Source organism: Vigna unguiculata, chromosome 11 (genome assembly GCF_004118075.2).
Source record: "Vigna unguiculata cultivar IT97K-499-35 chromosome 11, ASM411807v1, whole genome shotgun sequence".
Classification (NCBI taxonomy): Eukaryota; Viridiplantae; Streptophyta; class Magnoliopsida; order Fabales; family Fabaceae; genus Vigna; species Vigna unguiculata.
In genome coordinates, this window is record NC_040289.1 from 39,741,823 (window position 1) to 39,766,111 (window position 24,289).

General features: G+C 31.4%; 2 protein-coding genes across 2 annotated transcripts; one reads left to right on the forward strand and one right to left on the reverse strand.

The window, feature by feature from the left end:
* The first annotated feature begins 7,375 nt into the window (after positions 1–7,375).
* LOC114168448 (NAC domain-containing protein 22) lies at positions 7,376–8,837 on the forward strand. The gene is made up of 3 exons (XM_028053262.1): positions 7,376–7,580; positions 7,677–7,945; positions 8,035–8,837. The coding sequence occupies exons 1-3, from the start codon at positions 7,400–7,402 to the stop codon at positions 8,494–8,496; spliced, it is 912 nt and encodes a 303-aa protein (XP_027909063.1). The 5' UTR covers positions 7,376–7,399; the 3' UTR covers positions 8,497–8,837.
* Positions 8,838–21,022: 12,185 nt separating this feature from the next.
* On the reverse strand, positions 21,023–23,523 carry LOC114170539 (scarecrow-like protein 23). The gene has a single exon (XM_028056037.1). The coding sequence runs from the start codon at positions 23,145–23,147 to the stop codon at positions 21,834–21,836; it is 1,314 nt and encodes a 437-aa protein (XP_027911838.1). The 5' UTR covers positions 23,148–23,523; the 3' UTR covers positions 21,023–21,833.
* Positions 23,524–24,289: the final 766 nt, after the last annotated feature.

The following is a 24,289-nucleotide window of genomic DNA, read 5'->3' on the forward strand; positions in this document are numbered from 1 at the left end:
TATGGAAGATCAAATTTCGTTATATAATCTTCATTAAATATTATATAATTCAATATCTTCCTGTTGAAGAATGTTTTTTTTCAAACTCATTTTTCAGATTAAAAATTATATGTACAAAATTTTATATTATTGTAAAATTGATTGATACCATGTTTACATTATTTGATGAGTTTATTATGAGTATATAACCTTTTATTTCATTGGTTTTGATGTTTGTATATCATACAATCCCGGGAACAATTTAACGTGGAACAACTTTTTCTTTATAAATAAAAGCTCAATAAAGAGTTTAACTTCTGTCTTTTGCAAAGGTAATTACGTTTGTTGTGTCACTGAAACTCACCACTAAATATTGAAAAGTGAACTTATCCACAAATAATTTCAAGAAGAAAAGTGAAAAAAAAAAAGGAGACTGTTCTATAAATTAAACTTGACTTATGCAAAAAGTTAAAATAAGAATTTACATAGGCTTTAAAAGGGAATTTCTACAAATCAAATTCTAAAATTTATTGTGTTTTATTTCCTAAAAATGTTTAAAAGAAGTTTACGTCATTATCGCAATGTAAAAAAATAAAAAATAAAAAAGGTCCCCTTTTAAACAATTATCCCGTGCAAGGATTATAACGGGTAGTAGCTATCTGCCCTTGGTATGTATAGCTTTTTATTTATGTTTGTTGCAACTCGTGGGTATCCACTATAATAAAGAAAATCATGGAAATACTCACTTATATCTACCAGTATTTCGGAAATAAAAAACCGCTTTAATAAAGAAAAATTAGACTCTAACAACTAAATTTTAACATTTTTTTCTTATAACTTGAGTTATATTTTTAGACTTTTTTTTTATATTTTAAAAACTCAGATAAAAAAAATGTCAAAATTTAGTTATTATAATATCATTATCTTTTAATAAAATTATAAATTTTAAAATTATGTTGTACCCTATATTCATTAAACAAAAATACTAAAAAATGTTAACTAAAATAAACTGAACTATTTATTTTCATGTATTCGGTGTCTTCATTTTATTTTAAGAGTCAAGATTATTTCGTTCCTTTTCCAATTCTTCAAAACACATCTTAAGAATAAAATTGTGATGAAATTTCAAACTTCAAAAAGTGGTTAATATCTCAAATATGATGATCAACTATAACAATGTTATTTGACAAATTTCGAATCGGAACATTGATTTTGTATGTGAAAAATTAAAATGATCTCCCTTATTCTTCTTCATTAGGAATGAACCCTAATTATGACAAAATTTCATACTCTAAAATAAATAGTATTTAATACTAATTGATTCTAACAATATTACTCAATTGGATTTGAGATAGGAATACTGTTAAATGTACTTGTTTTGTTAAAAATATACGAATTTAATTAACCATAAAAAACTTAAAATAGAAAAAAGAAAATAATGAATTGAATTATAAGTTATAATTTGATGTGGGAAAGCACACTAATGGCAGTGAATTTGATGTAGGTTTTTGGAATTGATGAGCACACGAAATTTCCTTTCCCATTAAGAAATGGAACTCGTATTCGTATGTTTGTGGTATATATTAAAAAGAAGCAGCAGCAGATCGAAAGCACATGTTTTTGGCTTCCACTTGTAATTTCTCTCAAACATAATAACAACATAGTAAAGTCACGTAAGCACTGTCTGTCGATGTTTATTTATTTATTTATTTATTAATCACGATTCAATCATTTTCTGGGCCCTGCATGCGACAAACTGAAAATTTATCTTTTTGGGAAAACGAGAAAAAGAGACAGATATTGGAGAAAATTCGAGGAAAGAGCATGGGAAGTTGCTTTTTGATGACACAACAAATTTGTAAGACTTTGATTTGGTAAAGGTATTAGCATAAACGATTCAAGAAGGAATGAACAGTCTTTGAGCGAGTTCAGAGATCTGAGTTTAATTATATAAAACATTAATATTATTTTTAACCAAAATTCATAAAATAATAAATTTTTAATTTTTAATTTTATATAATACTCTATTTTCTTATTTTTAATCAATATAAATTTAAACTCATATTTAGATTCTTAATCCGTATTTCATCTGATCATCATCATTTACTTGTGGTGGAGAGACCTATTTATGCTATTGGGTCTTCGCACAAGACTTCCAAGTCAAACCCAAAATCATATCCATTAAAAACTATTTTTCTATTTTTGTTTATATTGTTATTATTTTAATGTTTGTGTAAAGAGAAAGTGTGTGTGACTTGAAAGGAAGTAATGAAAGTAATGTTGAGGACGCGGAGATGCTTTTGAATTGACAATCAAATCCTTGGAAAATAAAATTAATCAACTACTTTCCATTATTTCTATCTAATCCCTCTCAAAGACTTCTGCAATATAGACAAATTGGCCTCAAAACAAATTAATCATTAACTCTGCAATAAACAAATTGCAATTTGTCCATTACTTTATTACACTATTAAAACATTAAATAGATTTTATCTTATGTAAAATTAAAATTTGTTTTTATTTAAAATTTTAATATATTTTTGCCTTCAAATTTTAAAAATTAAAAGATATAATTATTCTAATTTAATAATGATAATTTTTTAAATGTTAAACAATATTTTAAGTTGATATTTGAGTTATAATGGGTTAAATAAGTTTAAAACTAAAACGTTATTCTGAAACATATTTTTTATATAAAATTTTTTCAATGTGGTTGGATCGTAAAAAATATATTTATTTATTTTTAAAATTTTATAACTAAACTGTATTAAAGTCTAGATAAGAAAAAACAGTTAATTTTACTTCAAAATTTATAAACTAAAAATATATTTAATTTTTTTATTTAATGTATCTTCTTTAAGTTACCTACTACTTTATCATCAATAATCCCAATGGTGAAAAGAAATTATGTACTTAATGTTTATCCTATGGGTAATGTAAGTGTTAGTTATTCCATTTGGTTCAGAGTTTACTAAATTAAATATAGGATTGAGTGCAAATTGTTTTAATTTGTCGTGATTTTTACATTATATTAGTTTAATGTTTTATGATTTACTTTAATAGATTTTTATGTGTTTCACTATAAAATTATTAATTGTTTCTTTAAATATTAAAATTGTTAAATAAAAGAACTATAATAATTTATTTTATAACTATTATCATCTTCATAAGTTTAGCTTATTATATTCATACATAAATTACTTAACTCTATAGCTTAAAACCAAAAAAAAAATATGCAAATTCATTATTGTGTTTTAATAAATATAAACATAATCAAATGAAATGAAACTATAAAATATTTTTTCAACGAACATATTGACGTATTCATTAATTTTTAGTTAACTCAAAACAATAATTTAGTTTGATAATTGATTTCCTTTTTAACTGAACCAAATGAAACCGTCAACAAAACTTTCTCGAATGCTTTTGGTTAGACATTTTTTATTAACAAAAATTTTAAAGTAATAAATTTGTGTTGTTGTCGTTTCTAAATCATGAGAGTTAATAAAAAATATAAGTAATAAAAACATACTCTCTTTTTTTAATAATTATGGACAACATACAGGTTAGAGAGAAAATGTACAATGATTGCGTATAATTAAGATTAATCAACACATTTGAATATGATTAATGAACAGAAATAAGTTCTAAATCAAGGGTTAAAAAAACTTTTATTCCCATATACGGTGTCAATAATTTAATTTTAAATTCATATTGAGATAATATAGTCATAGTTAATCATCACATTTAAAATATTATTCACTTTGTCGCATGAAACTTCTCTCATGATTTTTTTCTCAAAGAGATATAAATTTAAAGATAGTATATTTATATTTTCTTTAACGTAAACCTCTAAAATTATTGGTATGTTAGAATAATTTTTATTTTCTAAAATAAATAATATTTGTTACTTTTAAATTCCATATATTTTCTAATCATATGGTTCAGAGTGAAAAATATTAATGAGTATAATTAAGGAAATAAAAATTTTTAGATTAAGATAACATAAATGAGATAGTTATATTTTTATTTTATTTTGTTCGCCCAATAATTTTATTTTAATATTGTACTTTCATTAAAAATAATATATATTTAGATAAATAATATGAATGGAAAAGCATTATTTAAGCTAAATTTTTTGTATAAATATATAATTGTTTGGAAATTATAATTTGTTAAAAACCATTAAATTTTATACGAGGTTAAGATGATTTGAAATATAAACTCGATGCTCCCAAAATTTGTGGAATCTATTGTATGTCCAAAAAGTTTATGAAACAAGGTTTTTTGTAGTAGATCTTTCATGAAGATAAAATTGCATCCGGTAAATGCGATCACATGCATATTACGATTAAAACTTATTTGTCTCATAGCTGAAAAAAAAACACTAGGTAGGTGCTCCCACATGTGCTGAATACCAAGTCAAATGGGGTTTAAATTTATATGTAATTGTGATATAAAATCATTTTTTTTCCATGCGACTTAAGAGAAATCTAACCAATAATTTAATCCAGAATTTTACATTAATAAAAATAATTACCAATTTAGTTTAAACCATAATTAAATATATAAATTCATTAACTCATTGTTCATTCAAAAAATTTAATATATAGTTAAATTCATATTAAGTTAATTCCATCAATTATATATCAGTCGGAGAAGCACTAGCACATATAACATAAAACAAACTTTGAAAAAGTTACGTTTAATTTAAAAAACAAATATAAATCATAAATTATTGGAGTGGTCGCTTGACCTCGATTCCTAAACGAGGTAGGACTTATTAGATGTACCGGAACAAGCTCACCCATTAATGTTCCGATTCCGATTCAAATTCCGTATGATTTTGTTCTTAAAAGGTAACTCAGAATGTGGATAGAAGTAAGATTATTTAAACTTTGCTTGACCTCAACTCCTAAACGATGTAAGACTTACCGAAACATAAAATAACATCATTAGTAAAAATAATAATAAATCCAATTCTTCACAATTTAATACCAACACAATTCTCAAGGGTATTTATCCATCAAAGATCAAAATTATAAAAATACATCCAATATCACCTCATATAATGTATAGGTATATAACTTAGAGTTTTCAATTTAACATTAATTATAGTCATGAACTTTAATTAATTTCCCTTTATCTCATAATAGTATGTTCTTTGAGACTATTGCACTAAAAACAAAATAAAGTTAGAGAAGTCATAATTTCTCTTAAAAAACTCATTTACAAACCAAACGATATTACTAATATCGTACACTAAAATTAATCTTTATCTGTTAGATCCCACATTTCATGACTTTCGCTCTAATTTTTTCTTCATCAACAAATGAGAGATGTGTGTGTGAAAGTATAATTGATTATCATTATAACCTACGTGGGTTCACACGTTTAAATGGAAGGGAAATGTTTAATAATGTATTTTATTATTCGATCTATCATTCTTATTCTTTATGTATTTGTTATTATAATTTTTGTACACTTTATCACCAATTCTTTAAATATGTAACAATTGCGGACCGCCTCGTGAAATAAACTTTTACTGGTACCAAAATTTGGTTTTATCTCCTTTAAAAAAAATACATTTGACGTATTAATATGCGATTACACATTTAACAATTACAAAGAGCATCTAGAAAGTAAAAAAAAAAAATATTATGATAATATATATAAAATTTTAAGCGATGAAGTTACAAAATCAAGTAATTAGACTGTAAAATATGTAATTAAACTAAAAATAATAATATTAATACGTGTCATTTATATTAAATAATTTTATTATTTTTATTATATAACTTATTATTGTTTTTGTACAAATGTTGAATACTACATTGAAAAAAAATGCAAGTTTTATATTACTAAAAAATTACCATCACAATGCAGTATAAAGTGAGAGACAAAAAAATGTTATTATAAAGTTGAATTGGATCCAAAATCGTATTCTACAATAATATTAGAGGTTAATTAATATATATTTTTTAAAATTATCACTTACCAAATTCTTAATTTTTTCCTTCTAAACTTAATATATAATGAATTTTATATCGCTTAAAAGTTAAAATCAACTACCGTTTAAATATTTTTTTCTCCTTTAAGAGTGTCAATGTTTTGATCTGATTCAAATTTGTCCGATAATCATTGTGCGTTTCCATGATAGTATTTAAACTGCACAGCGCCTTGGAAGGAAGGTGGAGAAAGATAAGAACGCTTCAATACATGTCGTATATACGTATATTGTATGCAGATGAAAGGACCGAATGGTTAATGTCATTGATAAGTTTGGACGATTTCCATTGGCAATTAGTCTGGTATTATGTTTCCAACTTCCCAGGCAAAATCTATGTAAGAGACTCATTATTCTTCTTTCACAATTTCGATTCCACCCTTTAATTTCCTTTCAACTTTCAAAAACATGCTATGGGTTCATTATACCTTCAACTTTGAAGTCACACCAAAGAATCAAAATTTTGAGATCACTCACAACTATTCAAGCTCCTATTGGTATTTGAGACCAAGACGTTTAACAAGTCAAAATACGTAATCACTATTAATGAATTGAGTCAAGTAATAAACTACCACATAAATTAAAAAAAAAAAAAACTAACTATTTTTACTGCAATACATATATTAAATATCTCACATCAATTAAAATAATCAGATAAATTTACATAAATGTGAATCTCACAATATAAACCAGTTAATTAGCATTATATCTAGCTTTGGAATTACACTGATAAACAAAATAAGATTATGTACGTATGTAGATACGAGGAACTTTCCAGAGATTGGAGTTGAGTTAGCAAATTTTGTTATGTTCTATTTCGAAGTCGTTGCATGTTAGTACGTATTTGGTATAACTTGAATACTCTTTTAACCTCTCACACATAAACTTGCAATTAAACAAAATTAAAAAAAAATGGTGAATTAGCATGAGGAATTTCCGGGTAAAATTTCAGAAGCGAAAGAAAAAAACAGGTCAAGCCATAACATATTAACATGTAACATCTGTCCCCACATCACAGTTTAGTCTCTGCAGACTTTTTGTCAAGCCGCGTGGGTCCCACCACATAAATCTCATAATAATCTGCAGAGTCGCAATTACAAGTCCATATTCCTTCAAGATTTCTTACACAGACTTTTGTGCCCTAAATGCCTCCACGACCAAGTCATACCCCAAAACCTTATTAGTAATATTTATCACATAATAATAAATAAATAAACTAAACTTGAAAACAAAATGCAAAAACATAGTTAAAGCAACAGTTGTGAAATCAACCATTGCTTATAAATACCCTCCATCACATTCATTTAAGTGTATCAACCAAAATATAACCTCTGCTTTAAACAAAAAAAGTGGGTGAAGTTCCACTGCACTAGCTTAACACTAACGTAGTCACAAAGGAAGCAAATTGATGATATGGCCACCATGGAAGACATGAGCATGAGTGTGGAAACTGCACTTCCTGGCTTCCGATTCCACCCCACAGAGGAAGAGCTTCTCGATTTCTATCTTAAGAACATGGTTGTCGGAAAGAAACTCCGGTACGACGTTATCGGTTTCCTCAACATCTATCACCATGATCCCTGGGACTTACCTGGTAATCATCCTTTTAATTACTTCATTAAAATCACATGCCATTAACACGTGACAGAGAATCTTGACAACGTTCAATTGTTACATGACATACATGTAGATTTGGCTAAGGTTGGGGAGAGAGAATGGTACTTCTTCGTGCCGAGGGACAAGAAGCACGGAAGCGGAGGACGGCCGAACCGGACCACCGAGAAAGGGTTCTGGAAAGCGACCGGTTCGGACCGGAAAATAGTGACTCTGTCTGATCCGAAACGCATCATCGGGTTAAGGAAGACCCTGGTTTTCTACATGGGAAGAGCTCCCAGCGGACGCAAAACCGATTGGGTGATGAATGAGTACCGTTTACCCGACAACTGCAAACTACCCAAGGTACTTCATTTTTGTTCATCCCTTTGATCCACCATGGAAAAGTTTTGATTTTGACGTGACCCATATGAATATTTTTGAATTGGGTACAGGAAATAGTGTTGTGCAAGATATATCGAAAGGCAACATCGTTGAAAGTGTTGGAGGAAAGGGCAGAGAGAGAGATGAAGCAAATGGTGGGTTCCCCTGCTTCTCCTCCTTCTTCGACGGACACCATGTCCTTCGGCAGTCCACAGGAAGAGGCGAACGTGTCCTTGCCTCTGCCCTTGTTGCAGCATGTTCTTAAGAAAGAGTCTGAATCTGAAGAAATAATGGGGTGTGTAGTGCCTAAACAAGAAAAAACAAGCACCCAATTGGGTTTGAAGGACAATAACAACAACAACAAGGGTAGCAGTTGTGGGACATCTTCCCTACAAATGCCCTTCGGGAAGGACAATCTTCCGGACCTGCAACTTCCGATGTTAACAGATTGGACCCAAGATACCTTCTGGGCTCAGTTGAACAGTCCATGGCTCCAAAACTTAACTCCTTCCAACATCTTAAACTTCTACTGACTCCACACAGAATCTATCAACTGCAACTGCAACTTCAAGTCAATTACTTATTATTATTATTATTATTATTATTTATTTTGGAATGTATATGCAGTTAGTTAATTAATTAATCAATTAAGATCGTATTTAGCTCAATTAACTCCACAGCTTTTTCCTGCATATACGTCTTTTCCTCCACTTCTGCAGTTTGTCAAACCTTAACCCCTTCTTTCATCGTTGAATCTTCAAGTCGATTTTCAGTGTTCACCCTTTTGGAGATTTGTTTTGATGTTTGATCATTCTACTCTGTTTTGGCTCAAGAACATTTGATATAATAATAATAATTGTGGATCATTTTTTTTTATTATGTGTTTTTCGGACCTTGTTTCCGAAAGTCATTTTGGAACAATATAATTTTGGAATTGAAGTCATTGATCTACAACTAAACTAAACTCAAAAATACAAGTTGAGGATGTGGTGTAAATTTTGTTGGAGTATTTCAAATTAGTTTCGAGAAGAGTGGCATAAAAAAGGAAAATTGGAATTAGACGTGGATATGCCTGATGCATTCATTTAGATGCCAAGTTAAGTTTGGTCATATTTTATTTTTTTCATAATATTATTTTATTTTTCTTCTCTTGTTATATATTATTATATTTAATATGTGAAAAATGGACTAGGGTAGTTACCCTCCTCACCCGTTGCATTCATTGATTGAAAATTTGTCCAAGAGTAGTACTAAAACATTTCTTTAGTAGGTGTGTTTTCAGAATTTTATAAATGTATACAAATATATATATATATATATATATATATATATATATATATATATATATATATATATATATATATATATATATGAAAGTTTGATAAAAAATATAAATGTAAAAAAATGTAATTTGATCCTGGAATGAATGTATATCAAGAATGTGAACTACTCTATTGACAGAGTACCTATTAAATTATTTATAACCCACAAATATCAATAGAAATAAGTTTTTTTTTTTTTTTATCATCACTTAACATAAATACCATGCTTATGACATTTTTTACAATCATTCTCGAAGTTTCAATGGCAAAAGAAAAAAAAAACATTTTTAAAAGAAAAGAGTTGAATACGACTATTTTGTTTACCTGTTGTTGAATTAAATATTTATATCAATTCAAAGATAAAACTAATATTAATAAAATTGATATTTTTTTTCTTAATCTGGAAGTTTGATGGATATTTTGCGGGAATTTATAATAAAATACAATTAAATAGGAATTCAATCTGCATATTTAATTGATATTACTTTCAATTTAAGTTTCTTTACAAAAAACTACAAACCTTCATAAATTCTTTTTGGCAAAAACTAATATTTTTCTAGTAAAAATTGAAAACATTGTCATAGAACTTTTTTGACAAAATTGTAAACCTTCTAATATAATTTTTCTCAATAAAATTATAGACACTCAATGACACATAACTATTTAAGTCAAATCATACATTTAAAAGACCTATAAAGTTAGGGTAACCGCTTCCAAATCAAATATTCATTTTTGTAATACATTTTTTCTATTCCCTTATACTCAATAGGAGACTTTTGTGAACACCCACCCATTCGAGAACCAACACATCTCCCTTCATAAAAAGCCTCAAATTTTTTAAATAAACATCACACACATTGTCGATCGATATGCTCGAACCACTCTTGCCACTATTGAACTGTACAGATTCATTAACGACGATAATTTTTTTTTATCACCAATCCTTACCACCTTACACATCAAACTCATTGTGAACAACTTTCACATCATTGTTTCTAATAATTTGATATCATAATTGAGACTCACGAAATAGAAATTTAATCTTTTCAAATGAAAACATATCCACAAATAAGTACAAAAGCTTAAATAAAAATATACAAAAAATTTAAAGTAATTTAATACTGAATGTTTAATATCTAAAAATATTCAACAAAGTTTATTACTCAACTTGCAATTTTTGTGACAAAAACTACCAACTTTCATATATATTTTTGCTTGCAAAAACTGCAAACTTTCATATATCTCTTTTCTAGCAAAAATTGCAAACAACTCATGGGGTTTGTTTTTTTTTTTCTTTGCAAAAATTATAAACTACAATTTTCCTACAAAAAAAATGTAAACCTTTTCATACAATCTTTTTACCAAAGTTCTAAGTCGGATAATTTTTTAAATAGAATTGTAAACTTCCAATAACACACAATTTCCAAATTTTCTATATATCCAGAAAAACTATTGAGTTTTGATGATGACTCTCAATTCAATTTCTATTTTTCATATATTATTCAATATAAAAATTTAATAAATACGTAATCAACAGTTATGTTCAAACATTAATTATAGACAATGGTTTTTGTTTTAATACCATTATAAACACGTGAAAGAGATGCATATATATATATATATATATATATATATATATATATATATATACACTATGATGAGTCCAGTTGTGATTTAATAAAAATATAAAGACTTATTGGTTATTATTATGGGAAGTGATAATAAAATAAAATAAAGATAAAGATAAAATAAAAATCAACTTGATGGACGCTGGTTTATAAAAAGGAATTGGGATTCTGTCTCTGGTCATAAGGTTCTTTTCACAGTAATCCATCAAGAACGTGTGAGAATAGAAAGAAAGGCAAAGAGATAGATTGAGAAACGGTGATTGAAGAGCACACAAGATTACAAAATTGAAGAACGCATATTCATAGGATCTCCCATGAATCAAGGTTAATGCTCTATTATGTTTTATCGAGTGAGAATCATAACTCTTAAAGATCCTTAATTAAGTTTTACATGTGGTATCAGAGCAATGTTGTAAGATTTATGATTCTCCTTATTTTGATGAACCCTAATTATATAATTTAGGGGTTTTACCTTTTTTCGCTGCTGCGTACGTAAAAGTGAATATGCACCTCATGATTGAATTGAAAGTTGCGTGTTACAAAGACTAAACGAGCATGAATTGGTTTTTGGTGGAAACTGTTACCGCATAATTTAACTGCAAATAGTAAAGCTTCTGAATAATATGTGCATAATTCGAAAGTGTTTTCTTATGAATTGGTTTTGATGTGGATCTTAAACCGCAAGTGCATGGTTGCAAGCTTTTTATTAGATTTGATTGGTATTTGATTTCGTGTGCGGTTATATTTCTACCAATAACAGGTCTTTTAGTTGTATTCAATAACAATAATGCTATTGGATTAAGTTCGTGCATTATGTCAATTATAATTAATGTTTCAATTTTATTTTGTCATTATATATCAAAAGGTTTGGAATTGAAAAATATTTCACTTTACGAGCTTTAATCGCGTGAATTGAAATTATGGTTTTCGATTTTATTTATGGCACATAATATTTTATGTGAATAATGTATATTTGTTATTGTTAAATTAAAATTAATGAGGATGCTACATAAAGTTTATAGCAATTAAATGTGTATTTATTTATTTGAAATCAATTATGATAAATTTTGTTAGTCACCAAAGTGGCCAAAATTTTAAAGTTTATATGATTTCAAATTATTAATGTTTTTATTTTAATTACCCATAGTATAGATGCTAAATTATGAATAATTAAATTTATGGGTTAATTGAAATTCATTAATTATAAGACATTTAAGGATCGCCCAAAGGTTGATTAATTGTTCTCATAATTAATGAACATGATTGTAGATAATTTTGTATGCGTCACTAGTTTTATTTATATACCCAAAGATAGTAGGTGATTCTAGTTGATGCATATTTTAATTATCAACAACGTTATAATATGATTAACATCATTATGTTTATGGTTTGTATATTATTGGATCTCCCAAAGGAGAACATTAATATGCATAGAATGATTGTTTATATCTGAATCTGTTTTTACGTTTAGTTTTATGACTCAAAGCATTAATGTTAGGCATGTGTTAATTGCAGTCTCTGTTCCGGTATCTTTACACTCGCATGCTTCGTCTGTTCCAGTCTTTAATGGGTTGAATTTCCCTGACTGGAGTGAGCAAGTCCAATTTCACTTAGGTGTGTTGGATCTTGATCTAGCTCTTTTAGTTGAAAAGTCGGCTGCTATCACGGATGCTAGTAGCAATGAAGAGAAAGCCCATTACAAAGCTTGGGCAAGATCAAACAGACTTAGCTTAATGTTTACGAGAATGAGCATAGCAAGCAATATAAAGTCAGCTCTTCCCAAAACTGATGACGCAAAAGAATTTATGAAATTTGTGGAAGAGCGCTCCCAAACTGCTGATAAGTCTCTCGCTGGGACACTGATGAGTACGTTGACCACTATGAAGTTTGACGGTTCGCGTACTATGCATGAGCATGTGATCGAGATGACAAATATCGCAGCAAGACTTAAGTCTTTAGGAATGGCAGTGGATGAAGGTTTTCTCGTGCAGTTCATTCTGAACTCATTACCGTCTGAGTATGGTCCGTTCCAGATGAACTATAACACCATGAAAGACAAGTGGAATGTGCATGAGTTGCACAGTATGCTAGTTCAAGAGGAGACCCGACTGAAGAACTTAGGAAGCCACTTTATTCAGTATGTGAAGAATCAAGGAGCTGTTGGAAAGAAAGTTGCTAAAAAACATGGAAAGGGTAAAGGACCACTAAAGATTGATGAGTCCTTAACCAAAATCCAGAAGAAAAATGACAAATGTCATTTCTGCGGGAAGTCTGGACATTTCCAGAAGGACTGCATAAAGCGTAAGGCTTGGTTCGAAAAGAAAGGTGAGCATAATGCTTACGTATGTTTTGAATCAAACTTAACTGAAGTTCCCCATAATACGTGGTGAATTGATTCTGGATGTACGACTCATGTTTCTAATGTGATGCAAGGATTTCTTACAACCCGAACCATAAACCCAAATGAGAAGTTTGTCTTCATGGGCAATAAAGAGAAAGTTCCAGTGGAAGCGGTCGGGACTTATCGTCTAATCCTCGACACTGGATATCACTTAGACCTTATGGATACTTTTTATGTACCTAGTATCACTAGGAATTTAATTTCTTTGTCTAAGCTTGATATTGCTGGATATTCTTTTAAGTTTGGGAATGGTTGTTTCAGTTTATTTAAGCGTACTTTTATGATTGGATCTGGTACACTTTATGATGGTTTATATAAATTGAATTTGGATAATTTATATGCTGAAACTCTTATGACTTTGCATCACAATGTTGGCACTAAACGTAGTTTAGTGGATGAACGATCTGCTTACTTGTGGCATAAACGTTTGGGACATATTTTCAAAGAAAGAATGCAAAGATTAGTAAAGAATGAAATCCTTCCGGATTTAGATTTTGCTGATCTGAATGTGTGTGTGGATTGTATTAAAGGCAAACAAACTAAACACACAAAGAAAGGAGCCACGAGAAGCACTCAGCTTCTTGAAATCATACACACCGATATATATGGTCCGTTTGATGTAAATTCTTTCAATAAAGAGAAGTACTTCATCACCTTTATTGATGATTTTTCGCGTTATGGACATGTCTATCTACTGCATGAGAAATCTCAGTCAGTAAATGCCTTGGAAGTTTATATAAATGAAGTGGAAAGGCAATTAGACAGAAAGGTGAAAATCGTAAGGTCTGATAGAGGTGGTGAGTATTATGGAAGATATGATGAAAATGGACAACACCCTGGTCCGTTCGCTAAGTTCCTTGAGAAACGTGGTATTTGTGCTCAATACACAATGTCAGGCACACCACAACAAAATGGTGTATCAGAAAGGCATAATCGAACCTTAATGGATATGGTTAGGAGTATGTTAAGTAATTTATGTTTACCTGTATCATTGTGGATGTATGCTTTAAAGACTGCCATGTATTTGTTGAACAGGGTTCCTAGTAAAGCTGTTCAAAAGACTCCTTTTGAGTTATGGGCGAATAGGAAACCCAGTTTGAGACACCTACATGTTTGGGGTTGTTAGGCAGAAGTAAGAATATACAATCCGCAAGAAAAGAAACTGGATGAAAGAACAATCAGTGGATTTTTCATTGGTTATCCAGAAAAATCAAAAGGGTATATGTTTTACTGTCCTACCCATAGTACAAGAATCGTTGAAACTGGAAATGCTCGGTTCATTGAAAATGGTGAAACCAGTGGGAGTGAAGCTTCACGAAATGTAGAGATTAAGGAAGTTAGAGTACAAGTTCCTATAACTAGTACTTCTTTATCAAGAGTTGTTGTTCCACATGTTGTAGAAACTCACAACAATCAAGAAGAACAACAAATTAATGATCTCGAGGTTAATAATGAACCGATAGTAGAACAACCACAAGAAATAGTATTAAGAAGATCTCACAGAGATAGAAAGTATGCTATTTCGAATGACTATGTGGTTTATCTACAAGAGTCAGAAAATGACTTAAGTATTGATAATGATCCAATTTCTTTTTCAGAAGCCATTAATGGTGATAATTCTGATAAGTGGTTAGATGCCATGAAAGATGAGCTTAAATCAATGGCACATAATGACGTATGGGACCTTGTGGAATTGCCAGTAGGATGCAAGAGAGTTGGGTGTAAATGGGTTTTTAAGACTAAGTGTGACTCTCAAGGCAATATTGAACGTTACAAGGCCCGTCTTGTTGCCAAAGGTTTTACTCAGAAAGATGGCATTGACTATAAGAAAACATTTTCGCCTATTTCTAAGAAAGATTCTTTTAGAATTATCATGGCATTAGTAGCTCATTATGATCTTGAGTTGCATCAAATGGATGTTAAAACTGCTTTTCTGAATGGGGATTTAGAAGAGGATGTCTATATGGACCAACCGGTGGGGTTCGCTGAAGAAGGAAAGGAGCACATGGTGTGTAAACTTAAGAGATCGATATATGGACTTAAACAAGCTTCTCGGCAATGGTATCTTAAGTTCAATGATACTATTGTGTCCTTTGGATTTAAAGAAAACACCGTTGATCAGTGTATATATCTGAAGGTCAATGGGAGTAAGTTTATATTTCTGATTCTGTATGTTGATGATATCTTGCTTGCGACTAATGATCTTGGTCTATTAAGTGAGACTAAGAGGTTTCTCTCTAATAACTTTGAAATGAAAGATATGGGTGAGGCATACTATGTGATAGGAATAGAAATATTCCGTGACAGATCACAAGGATTGTTAGGTTTGTCTCAGAATGCATATATTAATAAAGTTTTAGAGAGATTCAGAATGGATAAATGTTCAGCATCTCTTGTTCCAATACAGAAAGGAGACAAGTTTAGTCTCATGCAATGTCCAAAGAATGATTTGGAACAGAAACAGATGGAAAATATCCCTTATGCATCTGTTGTTGGGAGTTTGATGTATGCTCAAACCTGTACGAGGCCAGATATTAGCTTTGCAGTTGGTATGCTTGGTAGATACCAAAGTAATCCAAGTTTGTAGCATTGGAAAGCTGCAAAGAAAGTTTTAAGATACCTACAAGGAACAAAGAATCACATGCTTACTTATAGAAAATTTGATCATCTTGAGGTGATAGGTTATACAGATTCAAACTTTGCCGGCTGTGTGAATACAAGAAAGTCTACATTTGGTTATGTGTATCTTTTAGCCGGATGAGCGATTTCATGGAAAAGTGTGAAGCAGTCTGTCATTGCTGCATCCACCATGGAAGCTGAATTTGTGGCATGCTTTGAGGCCACAGTTCAGGCTAATTGGTTGCGGAACTTTATTTCAAGACTTGGAGTAGTCGACAGTATTTCCAAGCCGCTGAAAATTTATTGTGATAATTCCACAACAGTCTTCTTTTCTAAAAACGACAAGTACTCTAAAGGTGCTAAACATATGGAGTTGAAATACTTTGCCGTTAAAGAAGAAGTTCAGAAACGTAAAGTGTTAATAGAACATATTAGTACAGATCTTATGATTGTTGACCTTTTAACAAAAGGGTTACCACCCAAATTGTATGCTGGTCATGTAAAGAATATGGGCATTATGTCTACTAGTGAATGTTGAATGTTAATGTTTTGAATGTTTATGTGACACTCTGAGCTCCCTAATGTATAAATTTCTGAAATCTGTGTTTTCTTCTTTATGTTTATGCATGCAAATTATGATGAAGAAAACAAATTATGTTATGTTATTGCTTTGTAAAATGACATTATGTTTGAACCTATTATGGACTTCTCGTTTTTAAGGTCATATTAAGGACAAAGGGATGATATAGTAGTACATGGAAGGGATCATGTCGATCAAATGATGTGTGACCGCCATGACTCTTATTATTTATGTATCTTTAATTATGAATAATGATGGAACCAAAATTTATGCAAGGTCTTTTATTGCGCATTATGTTTATGTATTAAATCACATAATGTTATGACATCATGTGAGTCAAGTGGGAGAATGTTAGAATTAATTGATGAATTAATTCTATTAGTAACTCATTTGAAATATTATGATGGGCCCAATTGTGATTTAATAAGAATATAAAGACTTATTGGTTATTATTATGGGAAGTGATAATAAAATAAAATAAAGATAAAGATAAAATAAAAACCAACTTGATGGACGTTGGTTTATAAAAAGGAATTGGGGTTCTGTCTCTGGTCATAAGGTTCTTCTCACAATAACCCATCAAGAACTTGTGAGAAGAGAAAGAAAGACAAAGAGATAGATTGGGAAACGGTGATTGAAGAGCACACATGATTACAAAATTGAAGAACGCATATTCATAGGATCTCCCATGGATCAAGGTTAGTGTTATATTATGTTTTATCGAGTGAGAATCATAACTCTTAAAGATCCTTAATTAAGTTTTACGGATTTACAAATTCTATATAACTTATATCATTATAAGTGATCCTTAAAAAAATATATTGTGATTAATCGTAATTTGGTATGATTTTTTGTGAACTCAATAATTTCAAAGTTCCGTACGCAGAACGTTGATTCGAAGATTGGTGTCACATGCGTCATGCACAAAAGAGAGCACGACTTGGTCTCTTGATTGAAGATATTGAATTGTTCAAACGTGGAATTTCTATTTTCAGTTTGTATTTGATTGAAAATATATAAAAATGAAAAACAAAAAAACAAAAGAAAAATTACAATTAACATGATTTATTCTCTATTGTGTCTATTTTGTCCCATTACAGAGAATTTTGGAGGAGAAAAAGTGACTATACACTTTAAACCATGTAAATTGAATAACATGTTCATTTTATTTTCTTCCCCCTCACTTTATGATTTAGGACTTGGAAAACTCTTCTTTCCTTTTTCTTTTCTTAAAACACCTTTTTTAATCAATATGATCACATGCAACATTTGATTTTTTTTAATTGACATTTATATCAGCGTTATATATTTTTTTTTAGTAAGAATTAGCCTTAAAAAATATAGAATTCCAAACTTTTAATGACCTCACTAATGATTATGGTAATAATTTACACAACCATGTTTTCAAAACTTAAACAAACGCAACTTAGAATGCATCTTAATTCAACTAACGTAATTTATTTAACTAGTTTATAAATTTGTTTAGAAAAATAGAGATTTCGGGATAGAAGTTTATCTAACTAACTTATAATGTTTTAATTTGAGAAGCATTTGACACTTACGTATATATTCATTCACATTATTCATCACACTAATCATTTTAATTAAATATGTTGTGCTTAGATAAAAATAACAAAGAGTATTAAATTGACTAAAGAAGTAAAATTAAAACTACCAAAAATATTATTAAAGTCATATAAATGCTACACTGCAGTATTTTTAAAATAAACATTTTATGCTTAGACAAAGATAACTAAAACTTAAAATTAAATAAAAACTAAAAAAAATACCAGTACAAACTTTATTAAAAAAACATATAAACATGCATTAGACAATTTAAATATATCTAGTTTAATAATATAGTCTAATACATTATCCACCATGATTTTTTTTAACTATAAATAAGTTCATCAATTTTTTGTATCAACATAGACATAACGTATAACATATATGGTTCATCTTATTATTGCTTTTAGTTAACCGTTCATCATAATTTGAAAATAGAAAAGCTAAAAAAAACAACTTTTTACTCTCCCCTTGCTCTTTTTTTTTTTTCAATTATTTGGTTAATATAACCATGTTAATATATCTTAAAATGTCACAACCTCATGATCACATGAATCATTGTGATGTTACGAGAATGTTTTTATATATGACGTTATAAAAAATTAGATGTCATCATTAATCATTAAAGGTAGATGTTAATGGAAAATTAAAATAAAATATGATAATATATTTGCATATATAGATTAAAAAAACATATAGAGACTAAAAAAAGTCACATTCATATAGGGATAAAAACAAAATGTTGTATATATAATATGTTATATTAACACAAAGGAAGATGAAAACAAAACAAAACAAAAAAAAATTGCAAGACTACAAAGTTATTTAAAAAAATCAACTTAGCATTAGAACATAGGATGGAGCTAATTTGAAAAAAGCCAAAACGAAGGTGCAAATTAAGAAAAAGTTGATAGGAAACGCAGGTTTGTCCTTTTTATGAGAATTGTTAGCAGAAATAGACAAAATGTGTGGCTGCAATGTGTTGTCAGAAATTGATGTTTTCGACTCCTTAGGATGTTCTGTGAATGTGTTGGAATTGAGAGCGATGCTTGGACATGTTCCTCCATAATTATTCACTTTAACAACAGATCAATGAATCAGAGTAAAAGGGACCAAGACTACGTAAATAATACTGCAATTTGACTCATTGAATTCAAACATAAGTTTTAGTAAAGAAGAAAATGCAGAACCACAACTCATAAAATTATCCTCACCCATCTGTGGAACAATTCAAATACCCTTAATCAAGATAATAATGTTCTTTAAATATTTCATCGTAGGCTTAATCTTGAGGTTTATATATATAAATTAAAAAACATGTGTTATAAAATTAACTCGTGCATCATCCACAAAGGTAAAATGGGTCTGTAATAAGGTAAAATCTGGGGCATTGTCATTCTCTAGAGATCCTGCAGAAGAAGCCCAATCGTTTATTATGTTTGTGACATTGTTTTTATGTTTGGAGTTTTTTATTTTGATTTTGACTTGTAGTTGAGAGAGTCATTTTCTTGTTCAGGTGGGCTAGTTATGGGCCATTTTATAAGTTAGCATTATTTGTTGGGCCTAGAATAGGGTTGTCTTACTCTTTGGACTGGATCTAACTGGGGTTAAAAGAGTGAGATAAGAAGAGAAAAAAAAAAAACGAAATCTATAATTAGGTTATTTATTTCACAGGAAAAATAAAAAATAAAAATAAAACAGTGGTATATACAGAATGAATAACAGCACAGAGAGATAATTTTATGGAACAAAAAGGGTAGTTATCTATATTTTTTTTAGAAAATATTGAGTTAAAGCAATAACGGAAGCTAGCTATTCACATAATCTGTAATCTATTATTCAGACCTTAAATAAGAAAATACTTAAAATAATATAAAAGGGTCATGAACCTTCTACCATATCTCAATAGAAAGTCAAAGTGTTTTCTCATATATCTCTATTTTTTATTACCAAGAGGAAGAAAATCCCTAAAAAAAATATCACATTGAAAGAGTATATCCAAACCTCTGAGTACAAACAAAGCTTAAGTTTAATGTTTTTTTTTTTTTTTTCATTTGTGTCAAATCAAATTCCTTTCTATTTTTTGTTTTCACAAATTTAGATACAATCCTTTTGTTTAATATTAACTTTAATTGTCATTTTCCTCAAACAATTCAAATCGAACTCTTCTTCTTTCGAACTACAAATCAGGCTTTGATCTTATAAAATGATACTCCTACACTTGTCGGTGTCCCACCATTAATAAAGAACTATATTCTTGTATATTTAAATCAATAACTACTTCACATAAACAAGATACTCATACACACTTCATATCTATTAAGAACACAAATTCACACTAAAGAATAACCTTCCTTGAGATTTCACAAAAACGACATTGAGCCATTAACATCAAGAGGATCGAAGATTAAAGAGGACTTCACAGGGATATCTTGCACATCACAGAGTGTACTTTGTTTCGCACTGATAGTGCTGAATAAATGGTCACTGATACAGTTTGTAAGTGAAGTATGGCTATGGCTGGACGTGCAATTGGACTTTATCTGAGGTGTGGCTTAAAATGTGTGATGTTGATTTTCTTCGAAAATTGACAAAGTAATTATGAATAGTAAAGAAAAAAAGGACCAACTTTCGGAGAAATATAAGATGTAAAGGTGGATTTAAGGATGTGATGGATATGACACATAATCATAACATATGTTTGGAGCAACTTTTTATAATAATTGTGATGCTTTAGTACTAGAATTAAATCCAGTCACGTGAAATTAAGATTGATTTCACCCAGACCTAATTAAATTATCTGCTACATTTATTTCTAAAAAGGGTTAAACCCATCTCAGACAAGTTATGTATTGTCACTTTTAAGACTGTTTTAAGTTAGAAGGAGGTTTTCATAAATGAAATCCAATATTGCAATATTATGTGTGCAACCTCGAAATCAAGTTTTACTAAAAGAAGTAAGAATTCATTAAAGTAGGAGGGGAAATAAGAAAAAAAGTAGGGTCCAGGAAGAACGTGGAGAGATGAAATGTGAGTGAGTTGAGGAGAGTGATGAGGAAATTGAGTAAATTGAGTGGTGGATGAAGAGAAGCAGAAATATTCTTTTGCTTAGAGTAGGGTCTGTTCTGTTTCCCTAGCCACATCCCCATCCCTCTGCTATGCATTCAATTGTTGGATCCAAATTTTCCACGGAACCATTAGACGTGGATCAAACGTCATTCCCTCTTAATTCAACTGCTGCTATCATTACTAATTCAACCTAAAACCATACCCTCCATCTTCTCAAACGTCACAAACAAAAAGGACCCATCTTTGGTATTGGTATTGCCAACCTCACCATTATGATTATTATTCTTATTATACACAACGCTCCATCACTTCCCACCCCATACCATAATATACATTACAAAATATTACATACCCTCTTCCATTCCCATCTAATAGGAGAAGCACCCAACCCTAACAATTGCATCCCTGGCTTCTCCTCCTTGGAGTCCGAATCAATTAAACAATTGATAGAAATAAATTAATAAATATTTAATATAAGGAACGAATTCCAAAACCATACTTGATGCTTGCAATGATTGATCACTTTGAATTCAGTAACTTAGGAAGAGATTATCCTCTCTGCTGGCCAGCCATGTCCGTCGTTGGATGGGAGTGTTGGAGCAGAAGAGATAAAAGAAGAATCATGGAAGGAACCAATCAACGGTGGTTGCTTCCTCAGAAGAACAATAGGGGTGTTGAATTGGAATCAATCAGGGTAAGTAATCAAATCAGAGGGTTGCCAAGCAGAGGCAATCAACAGAGAGAGGTCCTTCCAACCAAGCTTCAAGGAACCATTCTCTTCAACCAGCGTATAACCTCTCCAAGGGAACATTCCCAGCAACAAACTGGCTTGTGCGGCAGGGTTTCCCCGGAGTGAAACGGGCCGAAACCCGGCCCGTTTCAGCTCTTCCGCCCACCGCTCCACCTTAACCTCTCCGGTCCTCTTGGGCCCGCCCACGGCCACGATGTTCCTGATCTCGCAGCCCAAAAGCTGCTGCTCCACCGTGTGCCTCTCAAGGCTGTCCGCACCCAAACCATCCCCGAGCGCGTCGAACAACGCGCTGTAATAATGCAAGGCTTCCACGAACCGCGCGAGGAAGCTTCCGGCGTGGCTTAGGTCCTGCTCGACGGTCGTGATCAGTTTAGGTCTAAGCTGAGTCAGCAATCTCAACGTCCCTAAATCGCTCCCGGTTATGTCATACAAACAATGATGCATCCAGTGCACCACGATCGCCTCGCTAGCTCGAACGCCGAGTTGACTCAGTTCCGTCACGCTTCCGATTTTCCCCTCCACCGGGTGAAACTCAAACGGTAGCCCGAGCGAGCTCGCGAAATCCGCGAGTCTCCGGCCGGTGGAGTCGAGGAGCTCGGACGAAGATCCGAATCCGGTGATTCTCATGGAGCGGATCTTCTTCGAGCGAGAGGCGAGGATGTGGAACAATCCCGGCCACTGGAGACCTTGCATGATATCGAGGTCGATGATATGGACGCGATCCTCCCCTTCCAGGGCCTGGAAGATAGCCTGGTTCGCGGTGAAGTGAGAGAACTTCACCAGCGGCGAGACCGAGTTGTAGGACTGGAAGGCGTTGAAGATTCGCTGCGACTGCGTTAGGGTTACAGATTTCGCAGTGAGCGGAGAGTACGAGCCGAGGCAGGAGCTGACCACACGCGCCTGCAGCGCCTGCGCGAAGTACGCCCCGACGCGCTCCGGCGAGGTTCCGAACGGCGACGAGAGCTCAGCGATCTCCGGGAGGAGGTCGTTGGCGAAGTCGAGTTTATCCATGGCAACACACTCGGCGCATTGGAGGAGGAGGCCAAGGAGTTTGAGGCCGGTGGACTCGCCGGCGTGAGACTGCGGATCGAACGCCTGGTCTTCCTCGGTGGCTGTATCGGCGGAGAAGTTGGTCCGCTTGAAAGAAGGCTGATCGGCGGCAGAATCTGCGGTGTCAACGGGTCGCTTGGTTTTCATGTCGTTAGGGTTGGAAGTGCGGGGGGATCGCGGGACCAAGCTTTGAAGCATGATCGGTGGAGAGCGAGAGAGAATCGAAAGCTTTGGAGGAAACTTTTGGGGGAAAAGTGACAAAACTGAGAGGGAAAGACAAGGAAAGTTTTAGCAGATAGGTAGAGGGTGTGTCAGAAAATGAGTGCCAGAATTCTAGAGAGAGAAACCCATGATCTTAGAGAGAGAAAGTGATAAAAGGAGACAGAAAGGGTGATAACTTTGCAGGCACAAAAGTTAGTTTGGGTTGGGTATTATGTAATGTTATCCTCTTCGGGTGTTCCGTTTTGTTTTCAATCTGTCTTTACCTCCGTTTTATATCCTTAATCCTGCTCATTAATTATTGCGTCTCGCTAATCATGGAGCTTAGGGATTAATTATGGAAGATTAGTTTCGTAATGGCGTCATGGCTTTGGATCTCCCAAAAAAAAACTTTTTATTTTATTTATTTTATTTACTCATATTGTCTCGTGTCCTACGAGTAGGACACTCGAAAATGAAATCTCTCCTTTTATTCACTGTTCATCAACAACACCTTTTTTATTCTTCTACTTGCATTCTATCTTTATTTTTTCCGTCACCTAATTTACAATCTTTTTATTAATCATTATTAAATTATATTTTATCTTCGTTGACCTCCGAATAATAAAAAATGTTAACAAATATTAAAAAAGGATTGTTAACATTTTTATTTGTATCACAATGTGATGTTTTTATTGTTTTTTTTAACTTCCAACAAAAACAGCCTAGAGTTTATCTTCTCTTTTTGTTTTTTCCAGGAACAAAGCATGAAGCTGATTACAACCTAGTGTCTAAATTTTTTACCTGGGGTATCCAACCCCTAAAGTTAGTAGCATGACCCTACGTATAAGTAAACATTCTTAGAATAAAAAAAACGAAAATCACTTTTCACTTTTTTTATTCAATTTCATTCTACTGTTACTGTGATAATAATTATTAAATGAGTAAAGTTTCAAGTTGTTCCATCGAGGTAGATCACTCGTGCCAAGCGAATAAATCCTTCATGTTATTTATTATTTAGTTTTTTTTTTTCGATACTCACAATAAACATTTTTAACCTTTCATTTCTTTCAAATACGAAACTCTTTTGTTATCTCTAAAGCATAGTATACTGTATTCTTTTTCTTTTGCACATTTAACAT